General features: G+C 34.9%; 1 protein-coding gene across 1 annotated transcript in view; it reads right to left on the reverse strand.

Annotated features, from left to right (window-relative positions):
- Positions 1 to 1,017: 1,017 nt before the first annotated feature.
- LOC108605922 (netrin-B) overlaps positions 1,018 to 16,453 on the reverse strand; it is a 58,780-nt gene continuing 43,344 nt past the window's right edge. The window contains exons 2-7 of the mRNA XM_033294423.1: positions 3,361 to 3,549; positions 3,116 to 3,265; positions 2,906 to 3,025; positions 2,760 to 2,825; positions 2,019 to 2,250; positions 1,018 to 1,945 (exon numbers count right to left, since the gene is read on the reverse strand). Coding sequence (XP_033150314.1) covers positions 1,804 to 1,945; positions 2,019 to 2,250; positions 2,760 to 2,825; positions 2,906 to 3,025; positions 3,116 to 3,265; positions 3,361 to 3,549 — 899 coding nt within the window. The 3' untranslated portion in view covers positions 1,018 to 1,803. The remainder of the gene's footprint in view (positions 1,946 to 2,018; positions 2,251 to 2,759; positions 2,826 to 2,905; positions 3,026 to 3,115; positions 3,266 to 3,360; positions 3,550 to 16,453) is intronic.

Genomic DNA, 16,453 nt, shown 5'->3' on the forward strand with positions numbered 1-16,453 from the left:
GGCTGGGGCTGGGGCAATAATAAAAGCGAACAAAATATGTACCAAACAAATATTGCAAATACAATTTGGCCAAAAATGTATTGAGCCGGGGCCGGTCGGCCGACCAGCCAAAGTGGTTTAATAAACGAAAAATTCTCTGTAGCAAAGCAAAAAGACAATGCAATGCAAACGGTGTGGCAAGTGCAGCGCCAGCATTAGGGGTACTCAAGTTAGCAAATAGTAATAAAATAGCGTAGCGCAAATTTAAAATTTATAGTAGAGATTTTCAGTTGCTGATATAAATCTTTAAATTATTAAAATATTTAAGCAGCGTGAGTAAACTGAATGGACTTGAGATATAATTTTGCTGCAAACTGCAGAGAGCTACAGAAATTTAAGTCCAAGCGCTCAAACTAATATCAAATGAGCTTCAAGCTGGTTTGTCATTTTTTCGAATAATTGATTATGAACTATAACTAGCTCTAATTTATTTCTGCTTACATTTGGCTTGAGAAATTTCAGGCAAAAATCCCTAGAGCTAATAAATAGTTGCGTGCCAATAAAATCTTCTGCTGGTTGGAGAGATTTGCAAAGTTTCTTTGGCTACAATTAAACTGCAAATTATAATAATTTCATTAAATGAATTGAATTGAATTGAATTGAGTATAAAAAAATCTCATAAAATGAACTGAAATTATTATTTTTATAATAGAAAAATATAATGGAAACATCTCATTAAATAAACTGAAATTTTTATTTATTTGTAATAGAAAAATCTCATAAAATGAACTGAAATGAATATTTTTATAATAGAAAAATTTCATAAAATTAACTGAAATTATTATTTTTTGAATAGAAAAATTTAATAGAAAAATCTTATAAAATGAACTGAAATTATTATTTTTATAGTAGTAAAATATAATAGAAAAATCTCATAAAATTAACTTCAATTTGTAATTTTTTTAATAGAAAAAAATATAATGAAAAAATCGCATAAAATGAACTGAAATTAATATTTTTATAAATTTCATTGTCTGCCTAAATATATAAACGAAATTCTAAATACTGCATACCCCTACTCTATGGCCAATGTGCAATGTGTAAAGCCTGCTCTTAGCTGCTGCTGCTGTTATTGTTGTTATTGTTGTTGTTGTTATTGTTTATGACTGCACTTATGTGTTGACTATGCCTGTTTGTCTACCCATGACCATGTCCAGCTCCAACACTGGACTGAGGCCTGAGGCTGCACATCTTTTGCACGCTCTGATCCGTTGTTTGTCTAGCCGGACAACACAACACGCGACTGGGGCGGCCTCGACACGCGACACTCTCTACACAAGCAGCAGAGGCAGAGGCAGCGACAGCGACAGCGACAGAGGCAGCTGCATTTTTTCTTTACGTTTTTCGCACTTGTTTTCAATTTATAACTGTTTTTTATAGCCAGCGCACTTACACATACGAACACGAGTACTCACATACACACACACACACATGTATTTGTAACTGTAATTAGCATTTTGTCTGTTATTATTTTGTCTGTATATAGAATTTGTGTTTGTCGTCGAGTATTTTAGACTAGAATTGTTACTGAGTAGAGAGAGCATTAGTTAGTTTATTGTGTCTATGTCTGTGTGTGTGTGTGTGTGGGTTGAAAGGACTCCGCTTTGAGTTTGAATGTTTTGTTTTGTTTTTTGTAATTAATTATAGCATAATGCCGAAAAAGGTCAGAAACTTGAGTAAACTGTACAATTTATACAAAAACCGATACCTAGCCAAGTGTATGAAATTGAAATCCGCTCTGACATATTCCGTTTCCGGTTCGATTCAACTGCATTTACGAGCGCGCCGCTGGAAGCGTTTCATGCGCAACGACCACTCGTCCTTCCATTCCAATACCACCGAACTGGGTCCAATTGCCAAATACCCGGGCGCTGCCTCCGAGTCGCGTCCCAGTATAAGATACGATCTGTGAATAGCAAATGGCAACAACAACAAATTGTTGTTAGCTTAGCTTTGACTTTTGCTTTTGGCAAACTCACTTGTTCAGCTTGATTTTGGGGCATTGGCATTCGATGCTCTTGCGCGGCACCAACAACATCATATTGCCACGCCCCAGCAGCGAGCTGGTGGTGCCCGACATGGGATTGCGCTTGAAGATCGTCTGTATATTGATTTCGTATTTGTAGATTTCGTTTTGTCGCTCAATCGAGAACTTTTCGGTGCTGATGTCCTGCGAGGCGCGATCGTGTCCAATGACCTTGGCCAGCAGAGCTGTGAGCAGTAAATAGAAGAAGCGTAAGCGAGTTAGTTGGAGTTAGATTAAGTCTCGATTGTGTGTTAAAGTAGCTTTTGGATTTTCAAATGAAGATAAGCACACGTTTGAGCGAATTTCTATTGCTTTTTTATATTGAAAAGAACAAAAGTTGCCTATGAGCGAATTTCTATTCCTTAATTAAAGAAATAGGCAACTCGTATATCCTTTTTATTGTTAAGTGCATTGAGCCAGGATGCTGCTACTTTAATAATTTAATTTAAAAATTAACGATTGATTCATATAGTAAAAAATATGAATAATTGAGAAAAAATTTGTGAAATTTATATCGAAGTTAAGGCCCGCTTTGATTTGTTTCGGGCTAGGGTCGAGTCTTAAAAACGAAACCCGACCCTAACATGAATTATCAGCTACACATTTGTTTAATAACAAATAGTTTATTAATTAATTAGATTTGCTGCACAACAAAAAGCGCTAAAGGGCTGCTAAGAGTGTTAAGTATACGCACCATAGTCCTCCATGCAAAACTTGTTCAAATTGAGCTTCTTGGGGCTGGCCTTGCATTTGCCGCAATCTATAACGAAAAAGAAAAGTAGCTCGTTGCTTTAGCCACACACTCGTTATATGCTACTCGCTGCTGCTGCTGCGACTTACATTTCTTCATTTCCTCAGCTTGAGAGCCAGCGCCATCTTTGTATTCACCGTTAACGCCAGCGACGCCGCCAGTGCCACCAGCGCTTTCCGCTTGAATCATATTCGCATTTGTGGGCACTTCTGTAAATTGCAAAGCAAACGAGAGAGCGAGAGAGGGAGAGAGCGGGACTAAGTAATGAGGTCAGAGGGTCAAAGTGCAGGTTGACTTACTAATGCAAGGCGCCACATGGGAGCGGGTTTGCTGATAGCCACGGGCGCAGCGATTGCATGTGAGACCGGTGACGCCCTCCTTGCATGGACACTGGCCACTCAGATGATTGCAGGTCTTGCCGGTGGAGCCAACGGGATGGCAGTCGCAGCCTGGAGAGAGAGAGAGAGAGCACAGAGCACAGCGCATTAGAGTGAGCCTGACAGCTTACTAGGCGGCTGATTGATGACAAGCGACTGGGACTTACGTTTACACACTTTGCGATGATTCGGCGGCTTGGTGGCATCTCGGTAATAACCCTCACGGCAATAATGACAATAGCGTCCAGTTGTATCATGCTGACAATTGTAGCAAACGCCGCCGGACACACGTCCGGACAGCTTATAGAGCTCCAAATTAAAGCGACAGCGTCTGGCATGTCCATTGCATTGGCACACTGTGGAAAGCGAATTAAAGTAAAGTTGAGTTGAGTTGAGTTGAGTTGAGTTAATTAACAAAAGGTGCGAAAACTAATCATTTAATGGCAGCTACGCCTCACCCCAGCCACATCAACAAATTCACACCCACCACGCGCTTTATAAATAATTAATAATCATAGAAATATTTTGCACAGGTTGGAGAGCTGCTGCTGCTGCTGCTGCTGCTGCTGCTGCTGTCTATGATTGATTGTTCGCTTGTGTTGTGTGTGGCTGTTGATTGATGAAACTGCTGCAACTTAAGCTTAGGACTGATTGCCGTAGTGTGGGTGGCATGAATTTTTACTTTTTATTGATTTTCTCGCGCTGCTTGCTTTAGCTTTAGTTCGAGACACAAACGCAATAACATCAAATAATTTTAGCTCAACTAATTGGCAGGCGCTTGGGTGCAATTTATGGAGCATTCCCCAAGTTGCCGCCAAGCTGTCCTGTCCACGTTTCTTGCCCACGTTGAGCATTGCGCATTAAGCGTGATTTATATAGCACCCAACCATATATAGCAGGTATGTATACACTGCGCAAAAAAGAGTCAAACTAGCAATTTATATGCGTCATAATTTTACTTGAATTTATGCAATTTAAATTTGCAACTCAGCAAATTTGTTACAATTTTATGCGCAATTATTTATAACAAAATGCAATAGAATAATGCAATAATGTTACAAATTATATTGTTTTAAATTAATTTAAAAAAAAAAACAGCTAGCTGAATATTGTTTACATTTCATTAAAACAATTGCGCATAAAAAGAAAATAGTTTGCTTAATTAAATTTGTGATGTGCAATTATTTTAGTTGAATTTATTAAATTTAAATTTGCATTTTAGAGTTGCTCAGCAAACTTGATTAATTATTTGAGTTCAATTTATAACTATATTCAATTATTAATTAATTTGAAAAAAATAAACAGCTAGCTGAATATTAGTAATTAAGACAATTGCACATAAAAATAGAATAATTGCTTAAATATAATTTTTATATGCAGTTACTTTAGTTAAGTCTAATAAATTTGAATATTATAGTTGCTCAGCAAATTTGATTAATTATTTATGCATAATTATTTGAGTTCAATTTATAACAATATTCAATGCAATGGTTATAAATTAATTTGGAAAAAAAGGCTAGCTGAATATTGTTAATTAAAACAATTGCGCATAAAAATAAAAAAAATTGCTAAAATAAAATTTTGTGCAAGTACTTTAGTTAAATTTATTAAATTTGCATTTTTTAGTTGCTCAAATTTAATTAATTATTTATGCGTAATTATTTGAGTTCAATTTAAAACAATATTCAAATTATATTTTTACAAAAAATAAAATAATTGCCTAAATATAATTTTTATGTGCAATTATTTTAATTAAATTTATAGCTATTATTACTTCAAAGAATATTCTATTTTATTTTATTTTAGCTGCACGAATTTGTTAAATTTATATAAAGACTCAATAAGAATTTCACATAAGCTTAAGCAGTTTGTTTAATTAAAATCTCAATTTATTTTAGCAGCATTTTTATTCGCAATGCTTTTGGCAAAATTTTATAAAGTGCTTGTTGCTTTTGTTGCTGTGTATTGATTATAGTTATGTATTGTAGCTGTATCTATAGCTGGGTTACCCACGCAGCAGCAACTTTAACTTGCACACGCATGAGCGCCACACAATGTCCCCAGTGGGCGTGGGCGGGGCACTGAGCCAGTGAGTGAGTGTCCCTTGGCTCAAGCTGCTCTGGCACTAACTATTGTTGCTTCATATTTTTCATATCTTATGTCTGCATCGATGACGACGACGCTGCTGCTGCTGCGCGTACTGACAACAATGTGTGGCATGTTGGTTCGGCGGGTGGATGGGGGGCGGGTGCGCGCGCTTTATTTGGCAAATAACAACAATAACAATGACAATGACAATGGACATTGGCTGCTCGTAATGCTTATCGACAAATGTTATCCTTTGCAGGCGCGAATATTGCCTGCCACACCCCCAACCCAGCACCCAACGCCGCCCACTGTCTGTTACTGCTGCTTGCATTAAATTAAATTGTGCTTTTGATATTGTGCACCATAAAAAGGTGAAAGTTGTAAGCATTAAAAGCTTTGCAGCCATAAAAGCAACTGCAATTAAATTTTAAGCGCAACTGGCTGCAGTTTGGCTTTTAGCCATTTTATAGAGTATATGCAATTCGTTTATAGCTAAAGCTTTAGTGGTTTTTTTCTATCATCAATCTATGCAATAGTTAATTGTAATAGAAAAAAAATAATAATATACAATAGTTTATTTGAATTTCAATTACGCTTATTAAACAATCAAGTTATTTTTATAAAATAATCATAATAATAAAAACATTATTCATGTTTATATGTTTAGATAATCTCAAATAATTGCAAATTCTTTTGAATCACTTTCAATTATTTTATTTCATTATTTTCATTTATCTCAAATGTAATGTATATACTTTTCAATTATTTGTAGCATATTAAATACTAAATTAAATTCTAATTAAAACAAAATTCATGTTTATACGTGTAATTTTAAATGAGCTTAAATAATTGCAAATTCTTTTTGCTTCTTTTCGAAATAATTCAACAAAATAAACTTTGAATTAGTTTAATTTATTTAATTCAATTGAATTTTCAAATAATTGCAAATTCTTTTGCTTCTTTTCGAAATTCAAATTCAATTCAATTTTATATTACTTTCAATTATTTTATTTAATTCAATAGAATTTTCATTTATTTGTAATTGCCAAAAGCTAAAATAATTAGTATATTAAATACTAAACATTATTTAGCAGCTATCATCTTAACAATTTTTAGTTTAGCTTAAGTTAAGTTTATGCTTATTTATTTTTAGGTTTTTTGTTTAACAATTCAACGCAACTGAATTGCACAAGTTTTGCCCTAAGCGCTGCTACTAAGTCCACTCCCTTCTTAGCCGCCGCCCACGCATAAAATTCCATTCACAGACTATTGTGAAAAAATAATAATAATAAAAAGCCGAAAAACTGTAAAAACTGTACCACTAGCGCATTAAATGCGACGCACTCAGCGATTAGCTAAAGTAGCACATAAATTGTTGTTAAATTTGTTGTTGTTGTTGCTGTTGTTGATTTTTGGGGTTGGGTTGCTCATTTGCCGATGTGTGGGATTAACTCAAGCATGTCGCGTCGCTGGACTATATATAGTGTATATAGACGATACGCACTCAATCAGCTTAATTGGAAACAATAAAACGCATTTTAACGCGAAATTTTCTTTACAGCTCATTTGGTTTTCAATGCGGCGGCGGCGGCGGCGGCGGCGGCAACAGTTTTGGTTACAGCTTTCAGCACATTGTGCCCCTGCCACATTACTCATGCCACAAGACACATTGTCTGCTCTTTGCTGTGCTTGTGGCATGTGGCATGCGAGGCCTAACAGAGTTTTTGGGCAAAAAGTTCGCCAGATCATTGCCAAAGATTTCTGCAACTCGCATTTGTTTCAACGCCCCAACCCCCCAACCCAACGCTTTCTATGTGAACAACAAACTCTCAGCACTCAGTCGCGCTTTTTTGCGCAGCTGCAGCTTTTTTTTTTTTATTTTCTTTTTGCTTGATATATGACTTGCTATGGCAAAACAAACAAATTTGCAGGCGGGCGAGAAAGAAAAGTTCATAATTTCTGCAGCCTTTTTAATTAAATGCCAAAGTGCGAGTGAAAAACGTAAATGAAAAGTGCGAAAGAAAAAACATGTGAAAATCATTTGGCACACACAGCGCTGCTAGAGAAAGAGTCAAAGGGTGAAGAGGGAGGGAGGGAGGGAGCTGAGGCAACTGTTAGACCGTGGGACAGGCAGCATCGACAGCTAAGCAATTGCAATGCTGCTGCTGCAATTGGTTGCTGGCTGAGGTTGGTGGGGGGGCACACAAGTTATGTGGCCGTTTGTTGTAAACGGCACAAAAATTATGGGCGAACAACCAAACAGGCCTAGAGCACTCCAAACTGGCTACAAGATGTCTGCTCAGCTCTCCTCCATATGCAAAAAGAGAAACGCGCCGAGGCCCCCAATAGGCCATAAAGGGAATAATGCTGCAAGTCAAATTGCAAATAGGCGTAGTGTAGGGATGAGGGGCGGCGCAGGGGGGCGGGGGTACTGACTGCCAAAAACAAGATATAATCGAGAGCTGGTGAGTGGGCTAAACAGGCGCCAGCCGCAGCTTTAGGAAATACACAAGTATGCAGTTGAGTACACTGAGCGAAAAGCAAAGCACTTTTTAATGTTAACTAAGCTACAAGCCTGCGAAATTTATTTAGCAATTATTTAACTGCTTGAGAATTCATTTAGTCGTCAATTTTATTATTAAAGCGCTGAATATGTAAAGCTTAAATTTTATGCATAGCTCAATTTTATGCGCTAATAATTAAATTAAATTTTATTTTTGGTTTTATATATTTTTTTTTAATATTTTAGAATTTTCTTTTCATATCTAATTAATTGACTGTTGCAATAAGTTTCTTATTAAATTAATACTTAATAGTAGCTTAGTATTTTTTTATTATATTAGTACAAAACTAAGTATTAATTTAGCTAAATAGTTATTAATTTTGTACTAATATAATAAAAAAAATACTAAGCTACTAATAATAAAAATAAATTAATATTTATATTTTATTTAAATATTATAAATCAGTTTTAAAATTATCCCAATTGAAATCTAATTAGTTGCCTGTTGTATACGTTTTTTTTTAAATTATACTTAGCTAACATAGTTATTAATATAATAAGAAAATACTAAACTACTAATAATAAAAATAAATTAAATTTTCTATATATATTCTTTATATATTATAAATCAGTTTTAGAATTATCCCAATTTAAATTTTATTAGTTGACTGTTGTAATAAGTTTTGTTTTAATAAATAAATACTTAGCTAAATAGATATTAATTTTGAATTAATATACTAAAAAAAACTAATATACTAAAATCTATTTTGTTTTATATATTTTTTATATATTATAAAACAGTTTTCGAACTAGCCCAATTCTATCTAATTAGTTATTTTTTATTAAATTAATACTTAGCTAAATATATATTGCTTTTGTATTAACAACATTATTAATGACAATTTCATTAAAATTGCTTTCATTTGAGTGTGAACTTATTTGTTTCAAAAATTAAGTTAGATATTAAAGCTGCACTAATTAAAAACAAAGCTAGACTATGCTGTTAAAATTTAGTAATGTCCAACAATTCTTCTTCTTAGCGTTTATTTGCTATAAGGGGGAGGGCCAAAATATTGCTCAAACTATTGTGGCTAATTGAATTTAATTTAAATAATTTCTTTACAACGAAACTAATTTTGTGTGACAATTATTTGTATTCAGTTCAGTTTTTCGCTGTGTGTGCCGACATAGGCATCATATATAATTAAAGCTGACTTTATGGCGCTGCTAATGCAAGTTTGAATGCGCTGAAACCAAAGATTGCACAAATAACAACAACGTGATGGTGCCCCATGTGGCACTAAAAGAGGCGCGCGCGCACACACACACATAAAATAAAACGAACTCGCATCGCATCGCATCGGCTCGCATTAAAAACCAAAACTAAAAGACGCAAGAAACACTCAAAACTTGATCTTGGCCTGGCCATCAGCACTTGAGTTGAGTTTGACTGTCTAGACTTAAGATTACAGCGAAAAGAAAAGAAAAAACAAAAAACCAACAGACAATAAATTTCGGATTTAGATTTGGTGTTTAACACGTTTTGGGCGAGAGAGCAAATCATTTGCATGTGCTGCGCTTAAAGCTGCAGTCGATGAAAGTTAATTACTTATTTTAGTAATGCGATGTTTTAATTAATTAAAAATGCAAAGCCTTTGAAGTTGCAACAAATTGTCAAAGGCAGCAAAATATAAACAAATGTGCAATGTTTTAATTAATTGCAATGCATTAATTAAGCAGCTAACGTGTTAACATCAAAATAAGGTTACTAAAAATTGCGCCATATCAACAAAAAATAAAATAACTGTGCGCCTGTTATTTATTTATTTTCTGCTTTGACGGCAGAAAAGACAAAAAAAGGCAAAGCTAAAAAAATATACAGAGTCCTGCGTGGCTGTGTGTGTGTGTGTGTTGGCATCCTGCAACTGATTTGTGCCCCAGCTCAGCAGCCAAATTGAAGGCAACGTGCCCATTGCCTTTGGGTCTCACGTCTTTTTTATTATTATTATTATTTTTATGTACTCGCATTTTTATGCTGCTGCTGCTGCCAACGATTTGCGTGGTTTGTGTATTTTAGAATTTGTGTTGTGATTTGAATTTTCAATGAGCGAAGCGCCCCAAAGTGAAGACCGAAATCAACTAAATTTTGTGCCAGCGGTCGAAAAGAAAATTGTATATCGTATATATGTCTATATATATAATAAGCAAGTGATGCGTGAAGCGCGTCGTCATGTCATTCCAGTGATGACAGCCACACACATTTATGTGCGTGTGTGTGTGTGTGGCCAATGATTTGAAATGTGTTGCGAGACGCATAATTTTATTTATTTTTCAATTTTGCTGCCCACTTTTTTGGCTCACACTCGGCCCCAACTTGTTATCGCTGTCTACATCCTTAAGCACTTTGCTTGCTTATGAGCTAAGGCTGTTATGATAGCCCCACACACACACACAGCTACACAGCACCTCCCCCCTCTCTGTGTGTGTGTGTGTGTTGACAATTTGTTGCTGCCACTTGCTGCATATTTTTGCTTGCCACTTCAATTTTTCGGCTTGCCAAAATATTTGTCGCCAACTGAGCGACAGACAGTCAATATATATACTATATATATCTTCAATATAGACAGCGCTAGCTAAGTTAGCTGCGCTGCTTTTACTTTAGTTTGTCTTTGCGTTATGCTGCAAGCTTCACTGTCTTGCAAATTGTGCATTAACTTCTTGCCATAACTTTTGCTATTTTTATGTGGGCGACACCCCCAACATTTTGCATTTGCCAAAAATCGCTTTTTGACGCCAACACACGCGCGAAATTTGGCTAACAAATTATACAAAATTGTTGCAATCGAAGCGCAATCGAAACAAAGCGTCGCCCCAACTTGCCACATGTGGCTATAAAAGGAAAGCTCTATCGATGACTCTTGTGCCTGCCTGGGCGTACATAATTGAATTTTAGGCTTGCGACGCGCCTCGCCGAGTCGAGCCAACTCAATTGCCAGCAATTTACAAAAACGCGCCACAAGTTGCAGAAATAAAAGCAGAGGTGGACTGCTAAATGACAACTGGAAATTGGAAAAGTGCTGGCAAATTAATGTGCAACGCGCCGCCGCGCCGCATATGCAAAAGTTGAAATAATCATAGCATAGACCAAAGACCAAACAGCAAAGTTTTACCCAAAGACACCAAAAACCTGCCAAGCCGTACTCGTTAATAATAAAAGAAATAAATCTTTGTGGCAGCAAGTTCTTTAGTTCTTTTGCTTATGTGTGAAGCTGCAGCAGCAGCAGCAGCGTCAATGTCAAGCAGCATGCAAACCACTGAGCACATGTGGTTAGCAGCATGAGCTCTACCCTAACGCTGTAGCAGAGTGTAGTGCTTAGTTTGGTTCAGCGCCTGAGCTAAAAACAAAAGTCACTTTGGCATTTGCCTTAAATTGTTATGTTAAATATTAAAACTAATCATTTTGCAATATAAAATCCATATTAAAATATATTTTTTAATATTTAAGTAATTAAATAATAATTATTGAATTTATTTTTTTGATCCATTAGGCTTTAAAACTAATAAATTTGCAATTTAAATTCAGTACTAGTGAAATTATTTGGATATTTTATTCTACATTCAAATATTCTTTTGTTTAAAATTTTTGTTTATTTAAATAATAAGATTGAATATATTTTTGCTTTAAATTTGTATGCTAAATATTAAAACTAATAATTTGCAATATAAAATCATGTTTTTTTTTTCTATATTCACATATTTTTTTGATTAAATGCTGCTAAATAATTAAATAATAATTATTGAATATTTTTTTTTTTTTTGATAAATTTGGAATTTGCTTTCAATTGTTATGCTAAATATTAAAACTAATAATTTGCAATATAAATTCAGTACTAGTGAAATTATTTACATGCTTGATTCATAGCTGTTAAGTAATGGTTATTAATCGTAGTCATTAGTAATTAGATTATTTTTGTTTAAAATGTGAACTACTGATTAAACTACGATTATTTTTGGTTTCAAATCAGAAAAAAAATCTGGAATTACCACAAAGGGGTATTATAGATCGTATAGAATATATATATAAATTTTTCACAAGCTAACTATATAATTGATTGGTAATTCTAATCGCAATTTGACTAATAAAAATAAGCTTTTATTTAAAAACTTATTATTATTTAAATAATAATTATATAATATATTTTTTTGAAATTTAATAAAATGCAAAAATTGCTATAAATTGTTTTGTATATTTTTTTTAAAGCTCAAAAAATAATTCAGTTAATAATTGTCTGCTACAAATAAAATTTATGCAGACTTAACGTTTATTTTTTATACTAAAAAACAGTTTATTGAACACATTGTTTAATGCATAAGTAAGCAAAGTTTATAAAATTAATTATTTTATATATGCCAAAATATATATTAAGTCTAATATGCTGCGCTTTAATTATAAATATTTATTTTAATTTATTTTCAGCACGCGCTTGCAATGCAAAAATTGTGGTAAGTGCTGCACTTTGCTTAATATAAATTTAGTGTGCCACATGTGGCGCCTAATAGTTTATACTTTATATATAAATAAAGCTTAAGCCTGTCCTGGCAGTAGCTGTAAGAGCATTTAAGCTTCGCACTGGGCTTAAGTTCAGTTCGGTTCAGTTCAGTTTTGTTTTGTTGTTGGTTTTATGCTTTTTTGTCTCGGCATTTTCATAAGACATAAATTCAGCGATTTAGCTAAATGCGCTCTACGGACTCTGGGGCTCTGGGTAATTTGTGGCATGCCAGTTGCAAGTGCAGCAAAAAGGGGCAAGCAGCATGATGCAAAGTGAGGCACAAAACCCAAACTAAACTAAAGAAAATGAAAAGAACAGCAAAGCAGCAGCAATGGCATTAAATTACATTCAGGCAGCCTCAGTCTCAGTCTCATATATGGCAAGAAGTCTGTAGCAGTGGCAACAAAAGAGCGAGACAGAGACAGAGAGTGAGAGAGAGGGAGAGTTGCATTGTAGGCAAAGCAAGAGGAACCCAGACAAGGCGACGCGCCGACTGCGACAAGCTCATATTGCTTTATGTGAGAGTCTGCATAATATAATGCGCTCTCTTTCGCACACTTGCTCGCTCACTCTCTCACACTGGCAATTTAACAGCTTGGTTATGCGCTTTTAATGGCACATTTTGTATATAAATTGCATTAATTTTATGTCTAAGACGCGCACGTTTTGCTGAAACTGAAATTAGGTAGCGCTAGTTGTGGGAGTGGGGGGGTGGGGGTTGTGCTGGAGAAATTGCAGTTTTGGCATTGACATGCAACTAACCGAAAATGCATTGGCCAATGGCCAATGGCCAATGCTGCTGTTGTCAATGTGCCACTGTTGATTGAACGATTTATGAGCCTGAATAAAAAATAAAAAGACGATACGAACGTATGCGCAGCAGGCTAGGGAGCTCAGCTATATGTGGTTAACCGGTTTATAGCCAAGTTTTCGATTTGTTGCCTCATAACGCGGCGCAATGCAATTAAAAGCAGATGCATCAGCCAAATGCCCAGACAGTTGCCAGTGTTGTCACTTGCTGATAGAATCGATTGCCAAAGCCACAAGACGACGACACAGACACAACACACACACACACACACACACACACACACATACTCACTGTGTATTTATGTTTGTTATTTTTATGCATTTGGGGCGTTTGGCGCAGCTTTGCCGGCAATCAGGCCAAGGTACTTAAAATACAACTCAATAGATCTAACATATGCCAGCATTGATACACACACACACACACAGACACGTTTGCAACTGTAAGTCAACCTGTCCAATAGATCATCAGTCAAACGAGCTGCATGCATTTAACTATTTCGCTTGTTGTTGCTTTGCTTGTGCTGGAGAAATCGCTGAGAACTCAAAGTCTTTACGTTATTTCCGATTGCTATAATTGGCTTAGCAACAATAACATGCAAGGCAATGATTACAGTTTGCCTTGCAGTCTTTAACTTAAATCAGCAACAATAGCAATGCCATATATCAATTTGAAAAAATGCATAAAAATTTAATTGATTTTGATTTGAATGCAAATTTACAACTTTTTTCTTATTTATAGATCGTACTACTCAAACTTAACTTTTTTGATTTGAAAATCTGGCATTGTCATATATCAATTTGAAAAAATGTACAAAAATGTTATTGAATTGAAATATATTTCAACATTTTTATTTTGTATAGCTCATTTTGAATCAGAACTACTCAAACTTAACTTTTTTGATTTATATACAAAGCTTATTTGATTAGAGTTATGTAACAAGAATTTGAAAATCAGCATCAGGCATTATCATATATCAATTTGAAAAAATGTATAAAAATATAATTGATTGGATTTGAATGCAGAAATTCAATATTAGAAATATATTTCAACATTTTTATTATTTACAGATCATTTTAAATCAACACTTCTCTAGCTTAAATTTTTTAATTTATATTATTGGATAGAGTTATGTAGCAAGAATTTAAAAATTTTCTGTTTAAATTTGTAGCTGAAAAATTCAAATGATTATAGCTTTGACTAAGTGCTTAATTTATCAGCTATATGTATATATTTATAGAAAGCTATTGAAACATTATTAATGGCAGTTCCATTTAAAAATAAATTTTGTATGCTTCGATTAAAATAAACGTATTTGAAATATTGCATTTTTGAAAGCAATCAATTAACTAAAAAGTTCTTTGCTTCGGTTTTACAAAATGCTGATGAATAAATTTATAAAATATTAAGAAGCTGGCAATTTAAATAATTAATAATAAGCATGAACTTGCCATAGTCGAGGCTTGGTAAATAAATAATTAAACTTTAAAGTGACTTAAGCTAAAGCAGCAGACACATGTAGTTAATTAATTCTCTTACATGGCAAAGCTTTGGCTGTAATATTAAAGCGCAGCATATGGCCATAATCCATTAGCAGCTGCTTACAGTTAATTTAATATAATATGCTAATATGGAATACACAATTAATAGCGTCTAGCTGTCTATATAAATCGACAGGCAGCAACGATGCTGCTGCTTATAGCGATATATATGTATTTATTTTTCCTATGCACACTTATGTTCAATGCATAAAATTTTCGTTTTTCGTGTTGTGTGCACATTTTCTTGAAGCTTAGTGCCTAAGCTGCCTTTGTCTGCGCGATATATTTATCTGAGTGTGTGTGCGAACACCCACGCACACACACACACACACATTTGGCCGAGTCACAGTAAATAAGCCCAAAGAGAGATTTGTTTTGTGCTGTCGAATGAATTTTGCGTGTGTTTTTCGTGAAAAATGCCAAACCAAAAGTGCTGGCAAACAAACAAACAAACAAATGCAATGGCTGCAATGCTAAAAGCTCCCAGCAACTCAAATCTCACTGCTCTCAATGCAATGGCAACCGAACTGAACTGAAAGCTGTTTGCGTAAAAACATAGAAAATCCGTTTGGGGCATGACACACTCCCATTGAAGTACTTTGGTAACTGTAAATCTGCATAACTGCATAGCCAAAGAGAGTGAGAGAGAGACAAAGGCAACGCACAAAGGATACAAATACCAACACAATTGTTTTTAGTTAAGAGGCGAAGAGAAATGTGCTCAATGCTTTTGATTTGCAAATTTTTGCTGCTAACCCCAAAAGCAAACGAATGAATGTGAATGCATGAATAATGCGAAAGAAACTAGAGCAGCTTACGTGTCGGCTACTTAATGTACGTTAGTGTTGCGTATACGACACGTGTTACGTTTGATTGTGATTGGTCACGCACGTTCACATAAAATGTGTTTAACTTAATTTAGTGCGAGTTACTTAAAAAAGCTTTTAAAAGTAACAACAACAATGCAAACAAAACAAAACAAAACACAGAACCGAAAGCAAAACGCAAACACAAACAAGCAACAGCAACAGCAACAGAATAAAAATATATATATGTATATATAGCGTAGAGCAAGCGAAACAGCAACAAATGTTGTATGCTCGAGTGGCAAAAAAAAACTTTTTGTTGGCAGCGAGTGAGAGTTAAGCAAAAAATTCATTAATATGCACACATATGTAGATTATATGATTAAAAGTATAAGCAAAAAGTTGCTGCTGTGTGGCAAGTTTGTTGTTGCTGCTGTTGCTGCTTTGGTTTGCTGCTGAATGAAATTTGTTTGATTTGCACAGGCGGCGGCGGCGGCCACTTGAAATTGAAGCAGCGTCTTCTTCCATTAGCCGTCAGCAGCAGCAGCAAGCACAAACTTTCAACAACAGCAGCAAAGTTGAAGGCATTGCTACTTGCAACATTGCTACATGTGATTAGAGCTAAAAGTATTAAAAGCAGACGCCAACTAATAAAGCAACATAGAGGCAGAGTGAGAGTTCTAAGGGTTGCTGCTGCCCCCAAATAACAAAAAAGGGTTATCAGCCTAGCCCTGGGGTCTCTCTCTCTCTATTTGCCTTGGCCAAACTATCTGCTAATGAAAAACAAGAAACAGACACGCGCCTCATCAGCAACAACAACAACAGCAACTGTTGCAATGACTAAAAAGGGTTTCAAACTTATTTGTTTGCCCAACGGAAATACATCAAAATATATGTGAAAAAAGAGAAAGAAGCAGCAGCACCAAACGAAACGAAGTCAAATGCAAATATGAAGCGTAGCGAG

Source organism: Drosophila busckii, chromosome X (genome assembly GCF_011750605.1).
Source record: "Drosophila busckii strain San Diego stock center, stock number 13000-0081.31 chromosome X, ASM1175060v1, whole genome shotgun sequence".
Classification (NCBI taxonomy): Eukaryota; Metazoa; Arthropoda; class Insecta; order Diptera; family Drosophilidae; genus Drosophila; species Drosophila busckii.